This window comes from Nomascus leucogenys, chromosome 14 (assembly GCF_006542625.1).
Source record: "Nomascus leucogenys isolate Asia chromosome 14, Asia_NLE_v1, whole genome shotgun sequence".
Classification (NCBI taxonomy): domain Eukaryota; kingdom Metazoa; phylum Chordata; class Mammalia; order Primates; family Hylobatidae; genus Nomascus; species Nomascus leucogenys.
Window position 1 is genome coordinate 70,954,826 of NC_044394.1, and position 18,760 is coordinate 70,973,585.

An 18,760-nucleotide genomic window follows, 5' to 3' on the forward strand; every position below is an offset into this window, starting at 1 on the left:
TAAGTGTGGCTTCTTTCTTTCTGACAATCTTTTTAGAGCAGCACTGTCTAATGGAATTTTCTGTGATGATGGAAATGTATTATATCTGTGTTGTCCAATACAGTACAGTAGCCACTAGCAGCTTGTGACTATTGAGCACGGGAGTATGATTGAAAAACAGAATTTTAAATGTTATTTAATTTCAACTAATTTATACGTAGTTAGCCAATGTGGCTAGTGGCTACCATATTAGAGTGTGCAATTTTAGAGAAATACTTCAGTGTCATTTCTAAGAACATGGACACTAAGAAAAACCATCTAAGCTTATCTTTATCCCAGCTTTCCTAATCTTATTTGTGTGACCTTGGACTAGTTATTTCACCCATGCCTCAGTTTCCTGACTTCTACCTAGCGTAAGTTTACTGTGAGGACTGACTTTTTAAAGAGTAAAGCCCTGAGAACCCAACCCATCATATGTGCTTAGTGACTATTATTAGCTATTATTACACTTTGAGCATTCCAACCTTGCTTCTCCTGGGGAGTCCCTTCTCCCAGTTAGAAGATGAAGGTGAAGGGTAGAGGCAAGCAGGGGTGTGATGGAACTAGCTCTTATCAGCTCGAGAGCCGGCAGGGCACATCTCTTCCCAACTCTACATTCATCAACATCACACTGATAACTTAAAATTGGCCATGGTGGGAATATTTAAACCATGGTAATGGCCTAACTTCAGAACACATTAATTTGCAGTGTTGTCAATCTATAAAGGAGCTTCACTACATGGGAGTAGCAAAATAGATAGTAGAAAGACCATTAAAGAAGTCTTCACTTAAACTGGGGTGAAATCTGCATCATGAAACCTCTATTCTTTAGGGCCATGCCAAGCAAGTCTAAGACCTCTGATTACCCTTTAGATGAAGCCATCTGCCCACTGCACCATCAATGTATTGACGAATACATGTATTAAAGGGCAGACATAGCCATTGCTTGGGTGAGTCACAGAGTGTACTTCTCTAAAGGATACCAAAGGGAAAAATATAGTTGGGGGCACATACCAGAGAGAATAGCAACATTACGTCTTATTTTTTTTTGAGAGAGGGTCTTCGTTTGTCACCTAGGCTGGAGTGCAGTGGAGCGATCATGGCTTATTGCAGCCTCAACCTCCTAGGTTCAAATGATTCTCCCACCTCAGCCTCCCAAGCAGCTGGGACCACAAGGTGTGCACTACCACCCCGGCTAATTTATTTATTTATTTATTTATTTATTTTGTAAAGTCGAGGTTTCACCATGTTGCCCAGGCTGGTCTCAATCTCCTGAGCTCAACCGATTCACCTGCCTGAGCCTCCCAAAGTGCTAGGATTACAGGTGTGAGCCACTGCACCTGGCCAAGAATAACATTTCTGAGGGCAGTTGGAGGTCCAGGCTTCTGGACCAAGGCGTGCACAGTTGTGGATAACATCCAGCGCATGAAAGTAAACAGTCCTTCTAGAAGCTCCCTGCCCCTCCTGGCCCAGCATTAATTACATTCACAACCCAGTCTCAACTGGGCCAGGAGGACTCCTCTGTCTTAGAGAAGTCCAATAGGCAGCACGGCTGTAAGCCACGGTACCATTTTGCTCACTCTGGCAGAAACTCAGTCCTCATTTCCCGGTCCTGGCCTCCCCAGCTCACGAAGTTCGGTGTGAGAACAACCTGGTCCAAGCACAATGCTACAGTTCCCCAGATGTCTTTAGGAGTTGTGTTTATTTCCCATGGCTGCTGGAACAAATTACCACACACATTTTGTAGCTTAAAACAACACAGATTTATTATCTTTCAGTTCTAGAGGTCAGAAGTCCAAAATGGGTGTCATGGGGCTAACACCAAGGCGCCAGCAGGGCTGTGTTCCTTCTGAAGGCTCCAGGAGAGGAAGCGTCTTCCTCTAAAATGCCCACATTCCTTGGCATGGCCCCCAGCCAGCAATCACATCACTCTGACTCCCCTTCTGTCATCACGTCTCCTCTGCCCCTCCTGCCTTCCTCTTTTACTGATAAGGACCCTTGTGATTCCATTGGATCCACTAGGATCTTCCAGAATAATCTCCCTATCTCAAGGTCCTTACCTTAATCACATCTGCAAAATCTCCTTTGCCATGTAAGGTAACACATAAACAGGACTGGGAATTAGGACATGGACTCTTTGGGGGACTTCACTCTGCTTACCACAGCAGTCTTGCTATCGAGTCCTCAGACCAGCCACGCATCCATAGTTGCAAGCCTCTGAGCAGAAGACCTGGGACTTGAATCCTGCAGTCCAGGCCCCTGGAGAATGAATATTCCTTTCCATACAGCTCTTTGATGGCCATGTCCAGTTTGCCTTCTTTCTCTTCCCTGTTCACCAAGGCAGGGTTTTAAAATTCTCCTTTTGTAGATCACAGCCCTTTCTCACTGCTTCTCTTCTGCTCACCTATGCTGGGCAGGTGTGGAATCCCTTTACAGACCCAGCACCCTTCTGAAGAATGGCCAAGAGCTGGGACAGTGCAGGGGACTACAATTTGAAGCAGCAGATAGAATTCTAGATATGTGGTTTGTGTCCGTCAGTGACACTTATATTTGGCCTTGGTGGACACTTTCCAGCCCTTTCTCTAGGGACACTGCTCTGCACCAGGAGGCTCTGAGGAGGCGGTTCAGGACAGGCTGGTGCAGGATGGAGCCTGAACCTGTCACAGCACAGCATTTCCTGACACACAGTCATGGCCCATGAGTCAATGGAGTGCCAGTAGGGATTTAAAAACAATGTGAAGAAGAGCCCTGATCTGTAGCATTTGCTGATTTCCCTGGTGTAAACATTCCTGCGAAGGCCGATGTCAAATGCCAAGCTGTATGCTGAATCGGGATCTGGGACTAGGTGGCTCCAACCATACTGCTTGTGACTGAAGCCAGGCAATTGGACCTTTGTCGGGCAACCCTTTCCCTTCTGAATTGGAGGAGGAGGAGTCCTTGCTGTTCTCTAGGAATGCAAGCTCTCAGTTTGTGACCATGGAGGTGCTGACAATCATACTCTCTGCTGTGTGGAGAGGCCCAGGAGACCACAGCTTGTATTGAGGGAGAAATATTGAGTTGTTATTCAGCTTTGGATCCCTCTGTCCTTTCTAGTTCTATGAGCTAGTGAACCATGTTCCCCCTGCCCCATTTTTATTTTTGGCCTAACCCATTTGGGTGGGTTTCTTTCCCTTGCAACTGAAGGAGTTCCCATTGTGCTGGTTTTTCTCCATTTCTCCCACAGGCCTTCTCCACTCTTCTCTGCCCTGCTTTGTGTCAGAAAGGCTGACTTCTTTCTCATTTAACCAATAAGAAGCACCAGCAGGAGACTGGAATGCAGAAGGACACCCCCCACAACTGCCCAGGCAGGGTTCAGCTCCCATTGGGTGGTCGTCCTACGGCTCTAGGTCTCCCTGAGCTCCGGTAACGCTGTCCCCTGCGTTGTCTCTTCAGGTCTACAGGTGGTGGTGGCTTCCTGCAGTTACTGGCTGGGTGCCTCAGCTACCTAATGGGTTCCCTTTACTCTAACCACATCTTTGGAAGTAGTCCTTTTGTTACCAGTGGCAAATCCGAATGGGTCCACAGCAATGTGATTCTTGCCTCCCGAGAGGATAACATTCGTCTGAGGGGCATAAGTCAGAGTGAAAGACTGAGGCAAGTTTTAGAGCGGGAACGAAAGGTAAAGTACACTTGGAAGAGGGCCAAGCGGGGGACTTGAGAGATCCAAGTGCCCTGTTTGACCTTTGATCTGGGGTTTTATATGTTGGCATGCTCCTGGGGTTTTGTGTCTCTCCTCCCTTGATTTTTCTTTGGGGCAGGCTGTCCGCGTGCGTAGTGGCCTGCCAGCGCTTGGGCGGGGCTGCATGCGCAGTGTGTTTACTGGAGTTGCGCACATGCTCATCTGAGGTATTTTTTTCCTCACTAGTTGAAGGTTGCTAGAGGAAGGTCGTGTATCAGTTAAGCTCCGCCATTTTGCCTCTTAATGCACATGCTTGAACCCACTTGCCCACATCCTGAGCTCTTATTGGGAAGCTGCTGACCACCATCTTAAGGGATTTTCTTTCTATTGGGAGACTGCCTTTCCCTGGCGCTGGCTGTGACCAACTATTATTTTAGAGAGAGAGTTTAACAACTACGTGACCATCACCTGATGATTGCCTGACATTCCTTGGTAGGGGGGCCCTCTCCTGCCCCGCTCGTGTCTACCTAGCTACCTACTCTAACACTTTGATTAAATTCTCACAGCGTGCCTTAGTTCCTGCTGATACATCTTGACTGATACATCTTGCTAACGTATATCCCACTTCTAATAACTAGAGCCCATCAATTCTAATTCCTAAATATTCTTAAACCTTTTGCTATGTTCTGTCCTCACGGGCACCACTTTGATTGAGGCCCCCAGCATCTCTTGCCTGGACCACTGCCACAGCCTCTGAATTGTCTCTCTCTGTTCAGCTTTGGTTCTTTTCACTGGCCCTTGACACTGTGGCCAGAATAATTTTTTTTTTTTTTTTTTTTTTTTGAGATGGAGTCTCGCTCTTTCACCCAAGCCGGACTGCAGTGGCGCTATCTCAGCTCACTGCAAGCTCCGCCTCCTGGGTTCACACCATTTTCCTGCCTCAGCCTCCCGAGTAGCTGGGACTACAGGCACTTGCCACGGCGCCTGGCTAATTTCTTGTATTTTTAGTAGAGACGGGGTTTCACCGTGTTAGCCAGGATGGTCTCGATCTCCTGACCTTATGATCCGCCTGCCTCGGCCTCCCAAAGTGCTGGGATTACAGGCATGAGCCACCGCGCCCGGCCCAGAATAATTTTTTTACAAACCATTTAGTATCATGTTACTCTTAGAGCTTAAAACCCCTCACTGATTCTCTACTGTCTTCAGGATCAAATTCAAACTCATTGCTAGAGTCAAAGGATACTCATGGTAGAGATTCTGTTCCTTCTCTGCCTCCTCTTCTGCCAAGCCCCATTTATACACATCTCCCTGTGAAGCAAATACCCTTGGATGCTTTCTTACCGCCTCTGAGATGTTTTTTCTAGGCACCACCCCTACCCGGTCTGCAGCAGGGGCTGGAGCTAGTACCTACCTGCATCACAGTGGATGACACTGTTGCGTTTATGGTCCCACTGACAGTGAGTCTCCCGGGGATCACTGTATCCTCAGGGCTTAACACTGCCCAGCCCTGCTTTGGCTGAAAGAGGCTAGGCTATGTGGAGAAGACGCATTTAATCCCACGTCTCCAGGTTTTTTTTAGTAAGACATGCTACAAAATCATGGGATGGTCAACATGCCTCTAGTGTATACAGAAAAAGTGCTCTGAAGATAAAGCATGGACTAAGTTAGGCAGCACCCCGCCCCTTCCCCTGCCCACCAATCACTGTACTTACTCTAATAGTAGTGAGTTAAAAAAAAAAAAAAAAAAGGCTACTTTTGTGTGGATATAGACACCCAAACCGGCTCTTTGAAAATCGATGGTCTGTCACCGGGAAACAGCGCTTTCTGCTGGTGGGATGCCCACAGGACAGGCAGAGAGGAGGCGTGGAGGGGCCCAAAGTGCGGGAGGGGTTAAGGTAAAAATAGCCCATACCATCAACAGCTGTTTATTCCATTTATTTAAGCAGGCTTCCGGCCCAAAGTTCTCTGGGCACCTGTACAAAATCTAAATTCAACATATAAAATTAATTCTCCTTTTCAGGAAAAAGCACAATCCCCTCAAAAACCCATAGATGTTCTCAGGGGAAGAACCCCTTTAGCGGGGAGACTGGGAATTTTGTCAGATCCCTGGAAACTTTGCTGAGAAGACCTTGTCTGCACTACTTTCTTCTCCCATGGCTCCAGAGTCAAAGCACCCCAGTGCCACTCTCTGTCGGCTTGGTGGGCCAGAGCAAACCTCTTTTCCTCTTTGAGCCTCTGCATCTGCTCTCAGAGGTTCACTTCTCTGGGCACCACAGTTTCTGCTAACGATCTCAATATCAAACCCAACTGACATCCCCTGAGGAATCTGAGAATGGAAATAATGACATGTTTTATTTGGATGGCATTTGGCTTGCATCATTTCATGGGCTCCTCATGAAAGCCACGAGGAAAGGGATTGTCTTACCCATTTTACAGGAGAGAAAGCTGAGGTCCATAATTACAGATTAGTTAACTAGAACCATGTCTTCATGCCCAATATTTTTACTTTGTCATCTGCCTTTAAAAAAATGTATTGCTTGTTAAAAATAATAGTTTCACAAAATGAGTTCTTTGCAGAAGATTCAAACAATATAAATAATGCAAAAAGCTCTCAACCTCCTACCAGTTCTGTTCCCAGAGGTAATGGCTATTATCTGGTGTTCTGGATAATGATATTCAACCATTAGATTTTTTTTCTATAGGTTCACATACATAGATGTATAAACGTAATTTTGTTTCATGTTTTAACAACATTTATTTGAATGATAGTATACTGTCAATATTATTTCTAAAACTTACTTTTTAAAAGAAGTGTTTTGTCTTAGAGATATTTCCATATCAGTACATACAGATCTACTTCATTCATTTACTCTATTGTAGGTTATGTCAGAGTATGGCTGTACCACAGTTGATCGAACCCTGTTTTTACTGAGGAGCATTTGTTTCCAGTTTTTGGTGACTACATCCTTTATACGCTTCTTGTGCATGTGTGTAAACTCTCCTTAAAGGAGACACAACAGTGGCTTCGCTAGGTTTTGGGGACTTCACATTGAAAACATTAATGGATGCTGTCAATGGTGCTCCATATGGAGTTCACCACATATATATATATATATTTATTTTATTTTATTTTGTTTATTTATTTTTTTGAGACAGAGTCTCACTCTGTTGCTGAGGCTGGAGTGCAATGGCGGGATCTCGGCTCCCTGCAACCTTCACCCTCCCAGGTTCAAGCAATTCTCCTACCTCAGCCTCCTGAGTAGCTGGGATTACAGGTGCCCGCCACCATGCCCGGCTAATTTTTGTATTTTCAGTAGAGATGGGGTTTCACCATATTGGCCAGGCTGGTCTCTTGGCCAGGCTGGTCTCAAACTCCTGACCTCAGGTGATCCGCCTGCCTCAGTCTCCCAAAGTGTTGGGATCACAGGCATGAGCAACCACTCCCAGCCCACCACTTTATATCTTTACCACCAAAGGCAGAGCTCATCACATCCTTATAAACCCCAGGTGTTAGCAACCTTTTAATTTTTTACTAGTTTGATTTTTTAAATGGTACCTCATCTTGTATCCCTCCTCCCTCGTTACTACAAGACTAAACATATTTTATATTGTGAGATGTCTATTAATGTCCTCAACACACCTTTCCATTGACTTGGGGATTTTCTTATTGATTTGGGGGATATTTTTATATTCTGTCTATTAACCTTTGTTATGTAAGCCATACCTTTTTTTGAAACTGTGTTCATGGTGCCTTTTTTATATAAAACTTTTTATTTTTGAGGTAGTCAAATTTATTAATCTTTTCCTAGATGGTTTTTGCATAAAAAATCTGGTATAAAAAAGTCTTCTGTAATTGGAAGCTATCTACAGTCATATCTATCTCTAACATTTCATATTTATTTAGCTTATTTATTTATTTTTATTATTTTTTTTGAGATGGAATCTCGCTCTGTCTCCTAGGCTGGAGTGCAGTGGTGCCATCTTGGCTCACTGCAACCTCCACCTCCTGGGTTCAAACAATTCTTCTGCTGCAGCCTCCCGAGTAGCTGGGATTACAGGCACCCGCCATCATGCCTGGCTAATTTTTTGTATTTTTAGTAGAGACAGGGTTTCACCATGTTGGTCAGGATGGTTTCAAACTCCTGACCTCAAGTGATCCGCCTGCCTTGGCCCCCCAAAGTGCTAGGATTACAGGCGTGAGCCACTGCGCCTGGCTTATTTACCTTTTTAGTTCATCTGGAGTTTACTTTTGTGAATGGCATATCATAGTGTGCTGTTGTTTTCTTGCTCCCTGTAACTCCCGACTCTGACTTCTTACTGAAGTAATATCATTCTCCAAAGGCGGACTGAAACTCTTTCCTTCAGTCTGCCTTAGTTCTCCAAATAATGGACCTGTTTTTTCCCCAAGGCTGAGAAGAAGACTCAGGTGAGAGAAAGAGAACAAATATATGGAGAAAATAATAGTGCGAGGCAGGAGGAACTGCCTTGCAAAGACTGGTCCTGATAAAATGGCAGAGAGAGGGAGAGAGTATTTTCAGCTGAGCAATTTGGGAAGACGTCTCACAGCAGGTGGTGCTTGAATTGTGAGGGGAATGGGAGGTTGTTTAGTTTGATTAGAATGTATATTACAGACTAAAAGTGATTGGACAGGCTATGATTGCAGGAGTCAGCATCCTTTCAATTCACAGGCCAAATCTGGCTGCCACCTGTTTCTACACAAGGTACAAACTAATAATGGTTTCCACATGTTTAAATGGTGCAAAAAATTAAAACAAGAGTAATAGTTTATGGTGTACAAGTTATATGAAATTCAAATTTCAGTGCTGATAGAGTTCTGTTGGAACCCAGCCACACCATTTGGCTGTGGCTGCTTTTGCACTGCAATGACAGAATTAAGTATTTGTGACAGAGACCAAATGGCCCGCAGAGCTGAGAAAATGTATTCTCTGGATCTTTACAGAAAAAGTTTGCTGACCCATGATATAGGGGCTTGGATGCCAGGTTTAGGAGTGTAACTGTTATGTGCTGGACAGTGAGGTAGGATGTATAATGGTTGGTGGCTTGTTTAAGGAGGAGGACGCTGTTGTGGGCTGGAGATTTGCAGGTGAGAGTGGGGCAGGGAGGTGCTACAGGTGGCCTGGGAAACAATCCACGTAACAAGTAATAGTTTCAACTCTAGAAGTGGGAAGAGAAGAGGGGGAATGTGAACGATTCAGTCATTCATCAAGGCTTACTGCGGTCTGCATACAGTTCTGGGTGCTGAAAGGTCCAGTGAAGGTAGAAATGGCAGCTCTGAGGGGTATGAGTACTGTTATTAGTTTGCTAGGACTGCCATTGTACCACAAACTGGGAGGCGTAAACAACAGAAATGTATTATCTCACAATTCTGGAGGCCGTTAACCTAAGATCAAGGTGACGGCAGGGCCATGCCCCCTCTGAAGGAGTTAGGGAAGGATCTGGTCCAGGACTCTCTCTCAGCTTCGAACAGTTCCTTGATTTGCAACAGCATAGCTCTGGTCTTCACATGGACACTCCCCATATGTATGTCTCTGTGTCCAAATTTCCCCCTTTTATAAGGACGCCAGACATAGTGGATTAGGGGCCCACCCTACTTCGGTATGACATCGTAATTAATTACATTTGCAATGACCTTATTTCCAAACGAGGTCACATTCCAAGATACTGGGGGCTAGGACTTTCAAACTATAAATTTTGGGGGAGTGCAATTCAACCCCTAACAGTTTGGCATAAAGTAGTGTTGAAGGGACTCCTCTCCTTCCCCTACCTTGTGCCCCTGCCCATAGCATGGAGGGAACTTCCACTGAGCCTCCTCTGTCCACTTCTGGCGCCTCTCACTAAGCCCTTTGCTCAGCCTCCCACAGGAGGAAAAGTTTATTTGGTGGGTCAGTGTCGACCTTTCTGCACCTGTCTGCTGGTGGGCTCGTACTGCAGCTGTGCTTGTGGGTATAGCTCTCCTTTTCTGCCCAGTCTTCTTGCTCCCTGTCCCCACAGAGAGCATCCTCAAGGCCACCCCTCTGCACATCCTCTGGCTCCAGCTCCTTGCCCGTGTGCCTGACTGGGAAAGGGCATTCCAGGGCCTTCCTGCAGATCTAGCCACACCTGGCTTTCCTGGCAGAACACCTGAGTGTACAGCATGGGTTTTGTGTGCAGGGAATTACTCTTCGGATTTGACCTGGTAGTGTGGATGGATCATGTGGATTATCAACGTTTACGAAAATATATTTACGAGAATATGGTGAGCAATAGCACCATCAATGAAAAGGCATTGAGAAGAAAAGACATTTTTTTAAAACAAAGTTCACTTTATTACATTAATTCTACACACTAAAATAATATGAAATGCAGACTTGTTTAAATTCTCTTGCTGATTCTCTTGAAGACAATGTCGCCCAATGTCATGGTCTGAAAGCCAGAAAAGAAATTATGAAGTGTTCATCTGATGTTGTATTGTAAAAAACAAAATTAAGCTTAAAAAACAGCACCAAATATGTTGGCATATGAAACAATTCAAAAATTCGTCTGGTTTCCTGTAGGACCGGAGGAAAGGTTGGCAATGTTTTCCAAAATCCTATGCCAAGTCTTTGTCACTTCTCCCCCTCACCTGGAAAGTCCTCCTGCCTTTGACTGAATTCTTTTCTACATCAATGTCTGTTATAGCAAGACCATCCAAACCAGCCCGATCCAATTTCTCAAAGTTTCATTGAGTACCTACTATGCACCAAATACATGTTGAGCACCAAGGATACACGTACATGGACACAACTAGGCACACAGCCTGGAAGGCAGTGGGTAGTGCATAATTGTCCTCCTAGAGCTGTGAAGCGTATACAAACAGTGGATGCATCAGCTTTTGAGTTTTTAAGGATGTTTTCTCCACCCCTGCCAGTTCTCTTGAATAAGACTGCTGGAATGACATACCATGGCATCAGGGTGAAAAGGAGCCCCTTAGCTTCAGCAGCAATGCAATGGTTGCTGCTTGATGGGTTTGAGCCCTGGATTTACCATTAGCTGATGACTTGGACAGGTCAACCTGTCTATTGAATCCCTCATCCAGCCTCCCTCGAAGGAGACAGGAGGATTAGATGAGATGGAGCCTATCAAAGGGCGTTGGCCAGGACTTACTGCAGGACAGCTCATCTCCTGCTCCCCTGCTTTCCTGGGAATGTGCTGGGGTGGAGGTGGAAACTGCACATTGGGTGGTTGATGCTCACACTCTCTCTAGTTTAAGAATTTTTCCATTTGAACAGAGTGATGACTGTGCCCTGAGGCAGTATTCTGTTGTCTGTGACTCCCTAAAGCATATTCTGGGGGCAAAGAAGAGTCAGAGGGACACACCTGCAGGAGAAACACTGCACCATTCACCCCCAAATAGGGTATAGGATGTGGCTGGCAGCCAGGCACAAAGGCTGACTGCATAACTGGACTGTGCCAGGCTTGTAGGCTGCCATAATATCACCAGGAATGGGATTCTCTTTATAAATGCTAAATGGGCAAAGGCATTTATGAAGCACCCTGGGCATGCAGGGCAGGTGGAGGCCTCTGTGGCTGGTTGGTTAGTGCTGAGCAGAAAGGATTAGTGATAATGTGTGTAAACTGCCTGGGACATTATGGATCCTCAGTAAGTGCTGGTGGATACTGACCACAGGAAAGAAGTTTGGGGGTTGGAGGGTAGAGGGGTGGCATTAGGGTATGTGAGGCCCTCCCCATGCTTCACCTCCCCTCTCCCCTCAAGCACTGGGAGCCACACACTCAGAGCACCACCAACTCACATTGGTGATTATGTCGCCGTTGAGTTCGGTCACAGACTTGATGTTTTTGAAAGTTGTCACCAGTTTATTGTCGCCTTCCAGCTGAACCACTGTCTGCAAGGAACAGAGAGGTGGCCTGTGAGGAAGGGGTGGTGGGAGGCAAGAGCCTTGCTAAAGAAGTTGCTTCTTCTGCACAGGTCTCAGCTCATAACAACCAAAATGCTCTGGTTCCTATGATCCCAAGCCTCCAGTTCTCTGGCTCCAAATAGAAATGAGGTGCATTAAGAACTAAATAAAATGTCAAGACTTCTTTTGTCAGAACTTTAATTTATGGCATGTGATCTAGAAATGAGCATGGAACACCTAAGTGGCCCCAAATACAAATTCTAAAATCAAATCAAGTAAAATCTCAATTCTCCCAAGCTAATGGAGGGAGGTAGTGGCAAAATTCAAATATTGACCAGTAGAGAATACATATTTTGCTTTGGTATGTATTATTCTTTTTCTTTTTTAAATTGAGATGAGGTCTTGCTATGTTGCCCAGTCTGTCTGGTCTTGAACTCCTAGGCTCAAGCAGTCCTTCCACTTCAGCCTCCCAAAGTGCTGGGATTGTAGGCATGAGCCACCCGCCCAACCAGGTATGTATTATTCTTCCCAGAGCATTAACTTTTCCTATTGTGGCCTCCTTCCAAGCCCTTATACATCCTGGAAGAGATGACAGGAACCCAGCAGGGAGCCGAAGACCCTGGGCAACATTAAACATTTTTGCCTCCAAAAAGAAAATTTGGAAAAGGCCCATAGTTAAATCCCTTGATCATGAGCACATCAAGAATATTTTCCTCCTAAAATCACCCTGACCCGTAATGTTGTAATTGGAGAGGCAGAAATAAAGAGTGACCAGAAGAGATAAAAAGACAAACACGCCCAGCCCAATGAACAGAGCTATCTGCGGGGAGGAGAGAAGACGGCTGCTAGAGCATGGAGTGTTTCAGAAGGAGGAGGAGATGGGCACTCCCATTGCTGGGATCCCCCTGCCACCATCTGCCAACCACTCACACAGCCCACACCCCAGCTGTCATTGCACACCTTGAGTTGTGCCCAGCAGGAGTGATGCTGCCTTGCCCACTGCCTTCAGTCTAGGGAGGTTGACTGTTCTTATTTTACAGATGGGGTGGCTGAAGCCAGAGACTTTGTGACCGCCACTGAAGGCAGGGTCTGAGCACCTGTCCGGGGCCCTAGTATTCGGTATTGCCAGCACCTCCTTCAAGAAGTCTCTCCCTATCGCCACCAGCTCTAGGTTCAGTGAAGGCCAGTTGACTTTGGGCTCAGTTAAGGATTTTTCAGAAACTCCCACTTGCCCCACTCCTGGGCCCTACTTAGATGACTGTTAGTGCTAGGAGCACTGGGCCTGGGAGAACCTGAGATTTAGAATCCTGCCGCATGCCTGGTTCCCCCATATCCTCCATATGGGAGAGCTCAGGGGCTGGAACACCCCGCAGACAGTCCCTGGGAAGAGGAGAGCAGCTTCCCTATAAGATTCTTCCCTAAGAGCTGCCTTTGTCTCTCTGCTTCTCCCACATGGGAGGTGGGTTCAGAGATGGTATCTTTGGGTGGAATTGTGAGGTTTGAGCCTTGAGGAATGAGGCCCCAGGGCCAGGTTCCAAGGAAAGTTCTGACAGCAGAAGGGATGCCCTCCTACCTTGACTTTCTCCCCTGTCATTGTCTCCAGCTCACATTCCTCCCCCACGGTGAACTCGTTTTGGATCACTTTGGACCCAGCGGTGATGGTGAACTTGAAATGCTTCCCGTTCTGCACGATTTCCGACACCCCCTTGATATCCTTCCCCTTCTGGATGAGTTCTTCCGGCAGACCTGGTGGAAACAGTCTGAGGTTTAGAGATGGGCAGAGGTGGGAGTTTCATGACTGTGGTAGGTAGGTGAGAGAAACGACATGACATGCAGGGACAGAGAAGGGCACTGTGTCTCCCAAGGGGCCACAGAAACTCACTGGGGCCTGGTGAGCAGCGTGGGCTGTGGCCTCAGGAAGGAAGGGACAGTGACCTGTCTGGCCTGCTGCTATCTTGCCAGTCAATTTATAAAAAAGGACACTCTTCTGGCCTGAAGAACCATTCCCCTTGTAAGCACCGTGGTTCTTGCTCACTCTCCTTCCTCATTCCCTCCTCCTTTGATGACTTTGTTCTTGGAGTGTGAGCATTTCATTCCCCATACCCCTGGTGACCAGAGAGTTGATCTTCCAAGCTAGGTCCCTCCTGGGAGTGAAAGGGGAGCTACTGATAATCATGCCAGGCCAACTCACACAAAGCGGCACTGTGCCAGGCAAGCCTGTGTCCACCTCTGCAGTCAAGGCTCCGGAGGAAGACATACCAGCAATCCCTTGCCCTGGGGTAGAGCTTTACCAATTTCAGAACTTGTCTACGCTGTTATACAAACTGAGGTTCACAAAAATTATGTGGGTGGACAGTGAGCACAGAGGGTTCTGTTGCATGAGGGAGAGATGCAAGACACAGAGGTGGTATGACTTGCCTGCAGAAGATCCCTCTCCAGCAGCGCTGAAGGTCCTCCTCTCCCTGCCCCTGCTGTCTTCGGCACCCTTCTCATTCTTGGCACCCTCCCTTGCCATGCTACACCCTTTGCTTATAGGGCTCCCTCTGCCTGGAGCATGCTCCCCACCCCCAGTCCCCTAGACACCTGTCTTCCAAGCCTCAGCCTGAGCCTTCTCTTTACCTCCACTGAGCCATCCCCCCATGCCCTCCGTGAGCCACATCCTCCTGTACGTGACCCTGGGAGGCACAGGGGTTAAAGCAGGGTCTCTGAGAACCAGTGCCTGCTTCCAATCCTAACTTAAACACTTCCTACTTGCATGACTTTGCTTGTGATTACTAAACCTTTCTAGGCTTCAGTTGCATCAACTGTAAAGTGGGAAAATAATGGTACCCAGCTTAGTCTTTTGGCGAGGAATAGATGGGGTATTGCATATCGCATGGTCAGCACAGTCGCCTGGCACAGTCAGCGCTCCATACACCTTAGGGAATGCCTTATTACCTTTATTTCTTCTCTTCTCTTCCCTGATAAGATAATGCCTTATTACCTTTATTATCTGTCTCCCTGATATCTATCCAGCACAGTGCTCAGTGTGTGGTTGGCCTTGAATCACTGTTTGTTTGAAGAATGAATAAATGCAGGAATAGGATCACACAATGAAGTGCCAACGACATGGCCATCAATCCAGACCACACCCTAGTTCAGTGCTCTTTCCACTTGCCTATGGGGTGGCCTTGTGCAGTGAGCACTCGCTGCAAATAACTCCAGAAGTCAGTAAAATGCCCCCTAGTTTGTATATATAGCCTGAATCTCTCCCCCCATCTCAACATTCGGACCCTAAATAGCCACTGCTGGAGAGCCAGACCCTCATTGATGTGACCCACGGCTTTGCCTTTCAGTCTAGCACTCACCGATTGCCTTCATGAAGGGTTCAAAGTTATCCTGGCTCTGCAGTTGGTACTTGCCAGAGAAACTCATGGTGGTGATAGAGCTCCCTCTTCACGACTGACCTGCAGCTCTGCCGACCAGACTGTCCACTGTAGGCTGTTTTATAGGGGGCTCCCTTCCCTTCGAATAGTGGCCAGAGGTCAGCAGCTGTTGATTCCTTTATGGCCAGGTTCAAACATTAACTCCTGAGAGCAATGGTCAATGATAAAGAACAGGATGGGCACAGCAAAGGTTTGCTGTAATTCAGCAAACATTAATGAATATCAGTCAAGCAGGAAGCCTTATGGCCCTGCAGCCTGTAAGTGACTCTCCACACCCCATGAAATGTGTGTGTATATGCATGTATGTGTATATATACACATGTGTGTATATATAGATATGTGCATATGTGTTTGTACATCAGTGTTTATATATGCATATATGTATTATGTACATAAAGATGTGTGAATGTGCATATATGTAATGCATATATACACATTATAGGCATAAGTGTTTATATATGCCTGTACACATATACACACACGTGTGTGGGTGCATGTGTACACACACAGAAAAATACCAGAGAATTCCTTTGAACTCAAAACCTCACCTTATTTACGTAACCTTATGATCTCTTCTCACCCCCATTATTACACAAACTTAATTTTTAGAGTTAGCTGCTGGTGCTATTTTGTATTCTGGGAATTCCTCCTTGATGATTATAGGCTCCTCCACAGGCCTTTTTGAGGTGTTAAAGCGGTCCATGCTAAATGGCAGGTGTAAAACATTGGAACCATGTGTGCGGAATTGAGACACATTTTATTAGGCGGAGACAAGGCAGGAGAAAGTGGCACCTGCTGACTTGCTCCAGCCCTGCTGAGAAGACAGGACAAGGGATCTGGGGTTATGTGTAGGAAACTGGTCTTGTAGGGTTGTGTGTGCAGCACTGGCCTTGGGGAGATGGCCCAGCAGGGCTTCCAGTGGCCTTGGGATGTGCCAGTTTGTTGTGAAGCACAGAGAGGCGTGGTGCCCAATGGGTGCACATGTCCCAGTTCCTGCCTCTGAGGCAGCTCTTTACAAGCACCCCCTCACCCCCAGATTCTCTCCCTTCTTTGTCTGGACTTTGGCATCAACCTTTTCACCCGCAGCCTCCAGCCTTCGTCCTCTGGGCCTCCTCTACTCTGTGGTTAGACAGATCATCCTGAAGCATAGGCTGAGTCGGGCCACCGCTCCAGGCATGAGCCTCGGTGGTTCCTATCACTTCAGAGGCCACAGGTCCTGGATGGCCTGGTGTCACGTGACGGGTCATGATGGCCACCCCCAGTAACACTTCCGTTTCCCTATCACGAGTTCTAATTTTTGGCTTGGAAAATGACTCCCATTGCCTAAACTTCTAGCAGGGCTGCCAGCCCTCAAAAGGCAACTCCAGTCTACCTTTCCATCCTTTTTCCTTCCTTCTCCTCAGGCCACAGTTCCAGCCACAGGGCCAAGTGGATACATCAGGGGCGTCCATGTCACTCTCTCTGCCCTCTGTGGTCTCCAGCATTTGGACATGTTGATCCAGCAAGGCACTTCGGAAGTTCTCCCCTCCACCCACAGTCCCAGTGCCAGGGTCCTTCTATGGCATCCCTGACAGGTGGTGTTAAGGTGTACCCTACCACAGGGAGGTCCTCACCTTAGGAGCGGTGTGGGCAGAGAACACTCACTAATGGAGTGTCCTGCCATGCAGATTCTGGCACCAGCAGACCTTTCCCTCCAGCACAGAGGGTGCTCTGGCCCTCCCTGCTTGGCCCTCCTCTAACAGTGTCTAGGACACAAGGTGCCTCCCAGGCCACGAATTGGGGCTGTCCCTGCAGCAAGCGAAGTGGGCCTGCATGCTGAGAACTTATGGCTTTTTATAATCACCACAACTACCTGAGCAGCAGGCAGGAAGGGGGCAAGGTGGCTCAAAGAAGGATGGGCACACCCACAGTCCTTCTTTCATCTTGCTCCGAGCTTTGATTGCCCATCTTTTAACATGTCTCATTGTACTAAAGGGGCCCATATTAGACCCTGGTCTCCAGGTGGGATGCTGATTTTTCATTTTTGTATATGTAAGGAAGTAAAAAATCCATTATCTTAAGAACTGGCATGAGAATTCCTCGTGTGTGTATGTGTGTGTGTGTGTGTTTGTGTGTAAATGACTGGATTAGCTGCCTGGGAGACAGAGTGTGTGAGACCCCAGACCTCAGACTCGTGTGTCAGCGAGAGCCAAGCTGGTGAAGAGAAGGGCAGCTCCCTCACGCAGGAGACCAGGAGATGCTGGGTGTGTCTTCCTGTCCCTCCCCCAGACTGCAGAAAGAAGAGAGAGGAATGTGGCTGGCAGGCAGGCAGGAGAGGGGCCACCAAGAGGGCATGGGGTGATGGGTCACTGAGATACCCCCAGTGACCGCAAGGCAAGAAGAGCTCCAGGATGGCATTGGCTTTGAAGCTGCTCATTTGCTGCAGTGAATCCCCATCCATCTTTCTTTAATTTCCACCCCAACTATTTCAGAAGCTTCAGTAAAATATAGTGCCTGAATCAATATGTGAGCAAGTGGAAAATGATGCAAGGCTGAGCTTCATTTGTGGATGGATGTGATGGGGCTGAGATGGCACACGCAGAAGCAGTACCAGGAAGTGGAGTGTCTGTGGGACTGCATTCCCTACAGGGTTCCCCAGGTCCCTAGAAATCCTAGGAAGGGCTTTGGAGGAATTCAAGCTCATTTTATTTAGATCCCATCTGGGTTACATGTGACACCTAAAGCCTGCACCAATAGCTGGCATATGTCTGTCTAATGACCATGTGAAGGTTCAGCCCAGGGCTAAATTCAGCTCTATACCTGAGACCCTATTCACTACCTATCTAAAGAGCTCTTCTGGCGTTTGTCAAGGAAGGAATACGTAAACACTTGCTTAGATGGGGAGCTTAGGAGCTTTGCAGCCTAAAATCAATGAAATAGTCACCAAGGAAAATGACCATGACAGAGTCATTACCATGCCCAACTCCCATCACACCCATCAGTTGCTTCGTTTGGGAGAATCTGCTGCAAGTGCCCATGTTCTCTCATGCCCCAGCTGCCTGCCTGACATCCCACTCAGATAAAGGGATGTCTGGCTTATACATTCCACAACTAGGCCCTCTCCCCTTGATCGCAAATGTCAAGTATCACGCCCCACACTGCTGCTTTCTGGGATCTACGGAGGGGAGTGGGAAGGAGCATCATGAAAGCTTCTCCATAGAGCAAGTCAGCACCAACCCTGGAGGCCTCAGGGGAGGTAGGGACCAGGTGCACCTTTCCTGGTGTCTGAGGAACAGCAGGACCCGTGAGCTGTCTCCTTGTGGACCACTCTGCCTCACCTTGCACTTCCTGCCTACCCTGTCCGGGCAATGCCTGCAGACTCAGAACAGCATTGGGAATGCAGCTGACCCAGAGGTTGGTCAAGGGCCTGGCACAACCAGTGAAGCCTTGACAGTTTCCCTGGCAGATGGGCAGCCTGACAAGTAAATCGAGCTGATCAAAGCCGGGCCAGGACTCCCCCTCTCCCCCAGGACTGAGATATGGTCATTCTTAGGCAACCCCCGCTGACTTCCCTTTGTCTTTTTTTTTTTTTTTTTGGTGAATCTTGAGGGCACAGAGATTAGTAGCCATTTCAAAAATTAATACTCATGAGTTTTCCATAAAGTTAGGAGAGGGTAATGACATCTTCCACCCACTAGCTGAGCAAACACAAGAAGAGATAAGCTTAATTGCAATGACAAAGTTCAAGTGGCTTTCAAGAAAGAAAAAAGACACTCCCATTCTGT

General features: G+C 47.1%; 1 protein-coding gene across 1 annotated transcript; it reads right to left on the reverse strand.

Moving 5' to 3' along the window:
• Positions 1-9,978: 9,978 nt before the first annotated feature.
• On the reverse strand, positions 9,979-15,084 carry FABP1 (fatty acid binding protein 1). The gene is made up of 4 exons (XM_003268786.3): positions 14,919-15,084; positions 13,145-13,317; positions 11,467-11,559; positions 9,979-10,099 (listed from the first exon to the last, which is right to left on the reverse strand). The coding sequence occupies exons 1-4, from the start codon at positions 14,983-14,985 to the stop codon at positions 10,049-10,051; spliced, it is 384 nt and encodes a 127-aa protein (XP_003268834.1). The 5' UTR covers positions 14,986-15,084; the 3' UTR covers positions 9,979-10,048.
• Positions 15,085-18,760: the final 3,676 nt, after the last annotated feature.

Excerpts from the sequence above, each read along its gene's own strand:
- FABP1 (XM_003268786.3), bottom strand. The coding sequence starts at position 14,985 with ATGAGTTTCTCTGGCAAGTACCAACTGCAGAGCCAGGATAACTTTGAA. Across the intron at positions 11,560-13,144 it reads TGACAGGGGAGAAAGTCAAG|ACAGTGGTTCAGCTGGAAGG; the intron begins GTAGGAGGGCAT and ends TGTTCCTTGCAG. Across the intron at positions 10,100-11,466 it reads ACGGCGACATAATCACCAAT|ACCATGACATTGGGCGACAT; the intron begins GTGAGTTGGTGG and ends TCTGGCTTTCAG.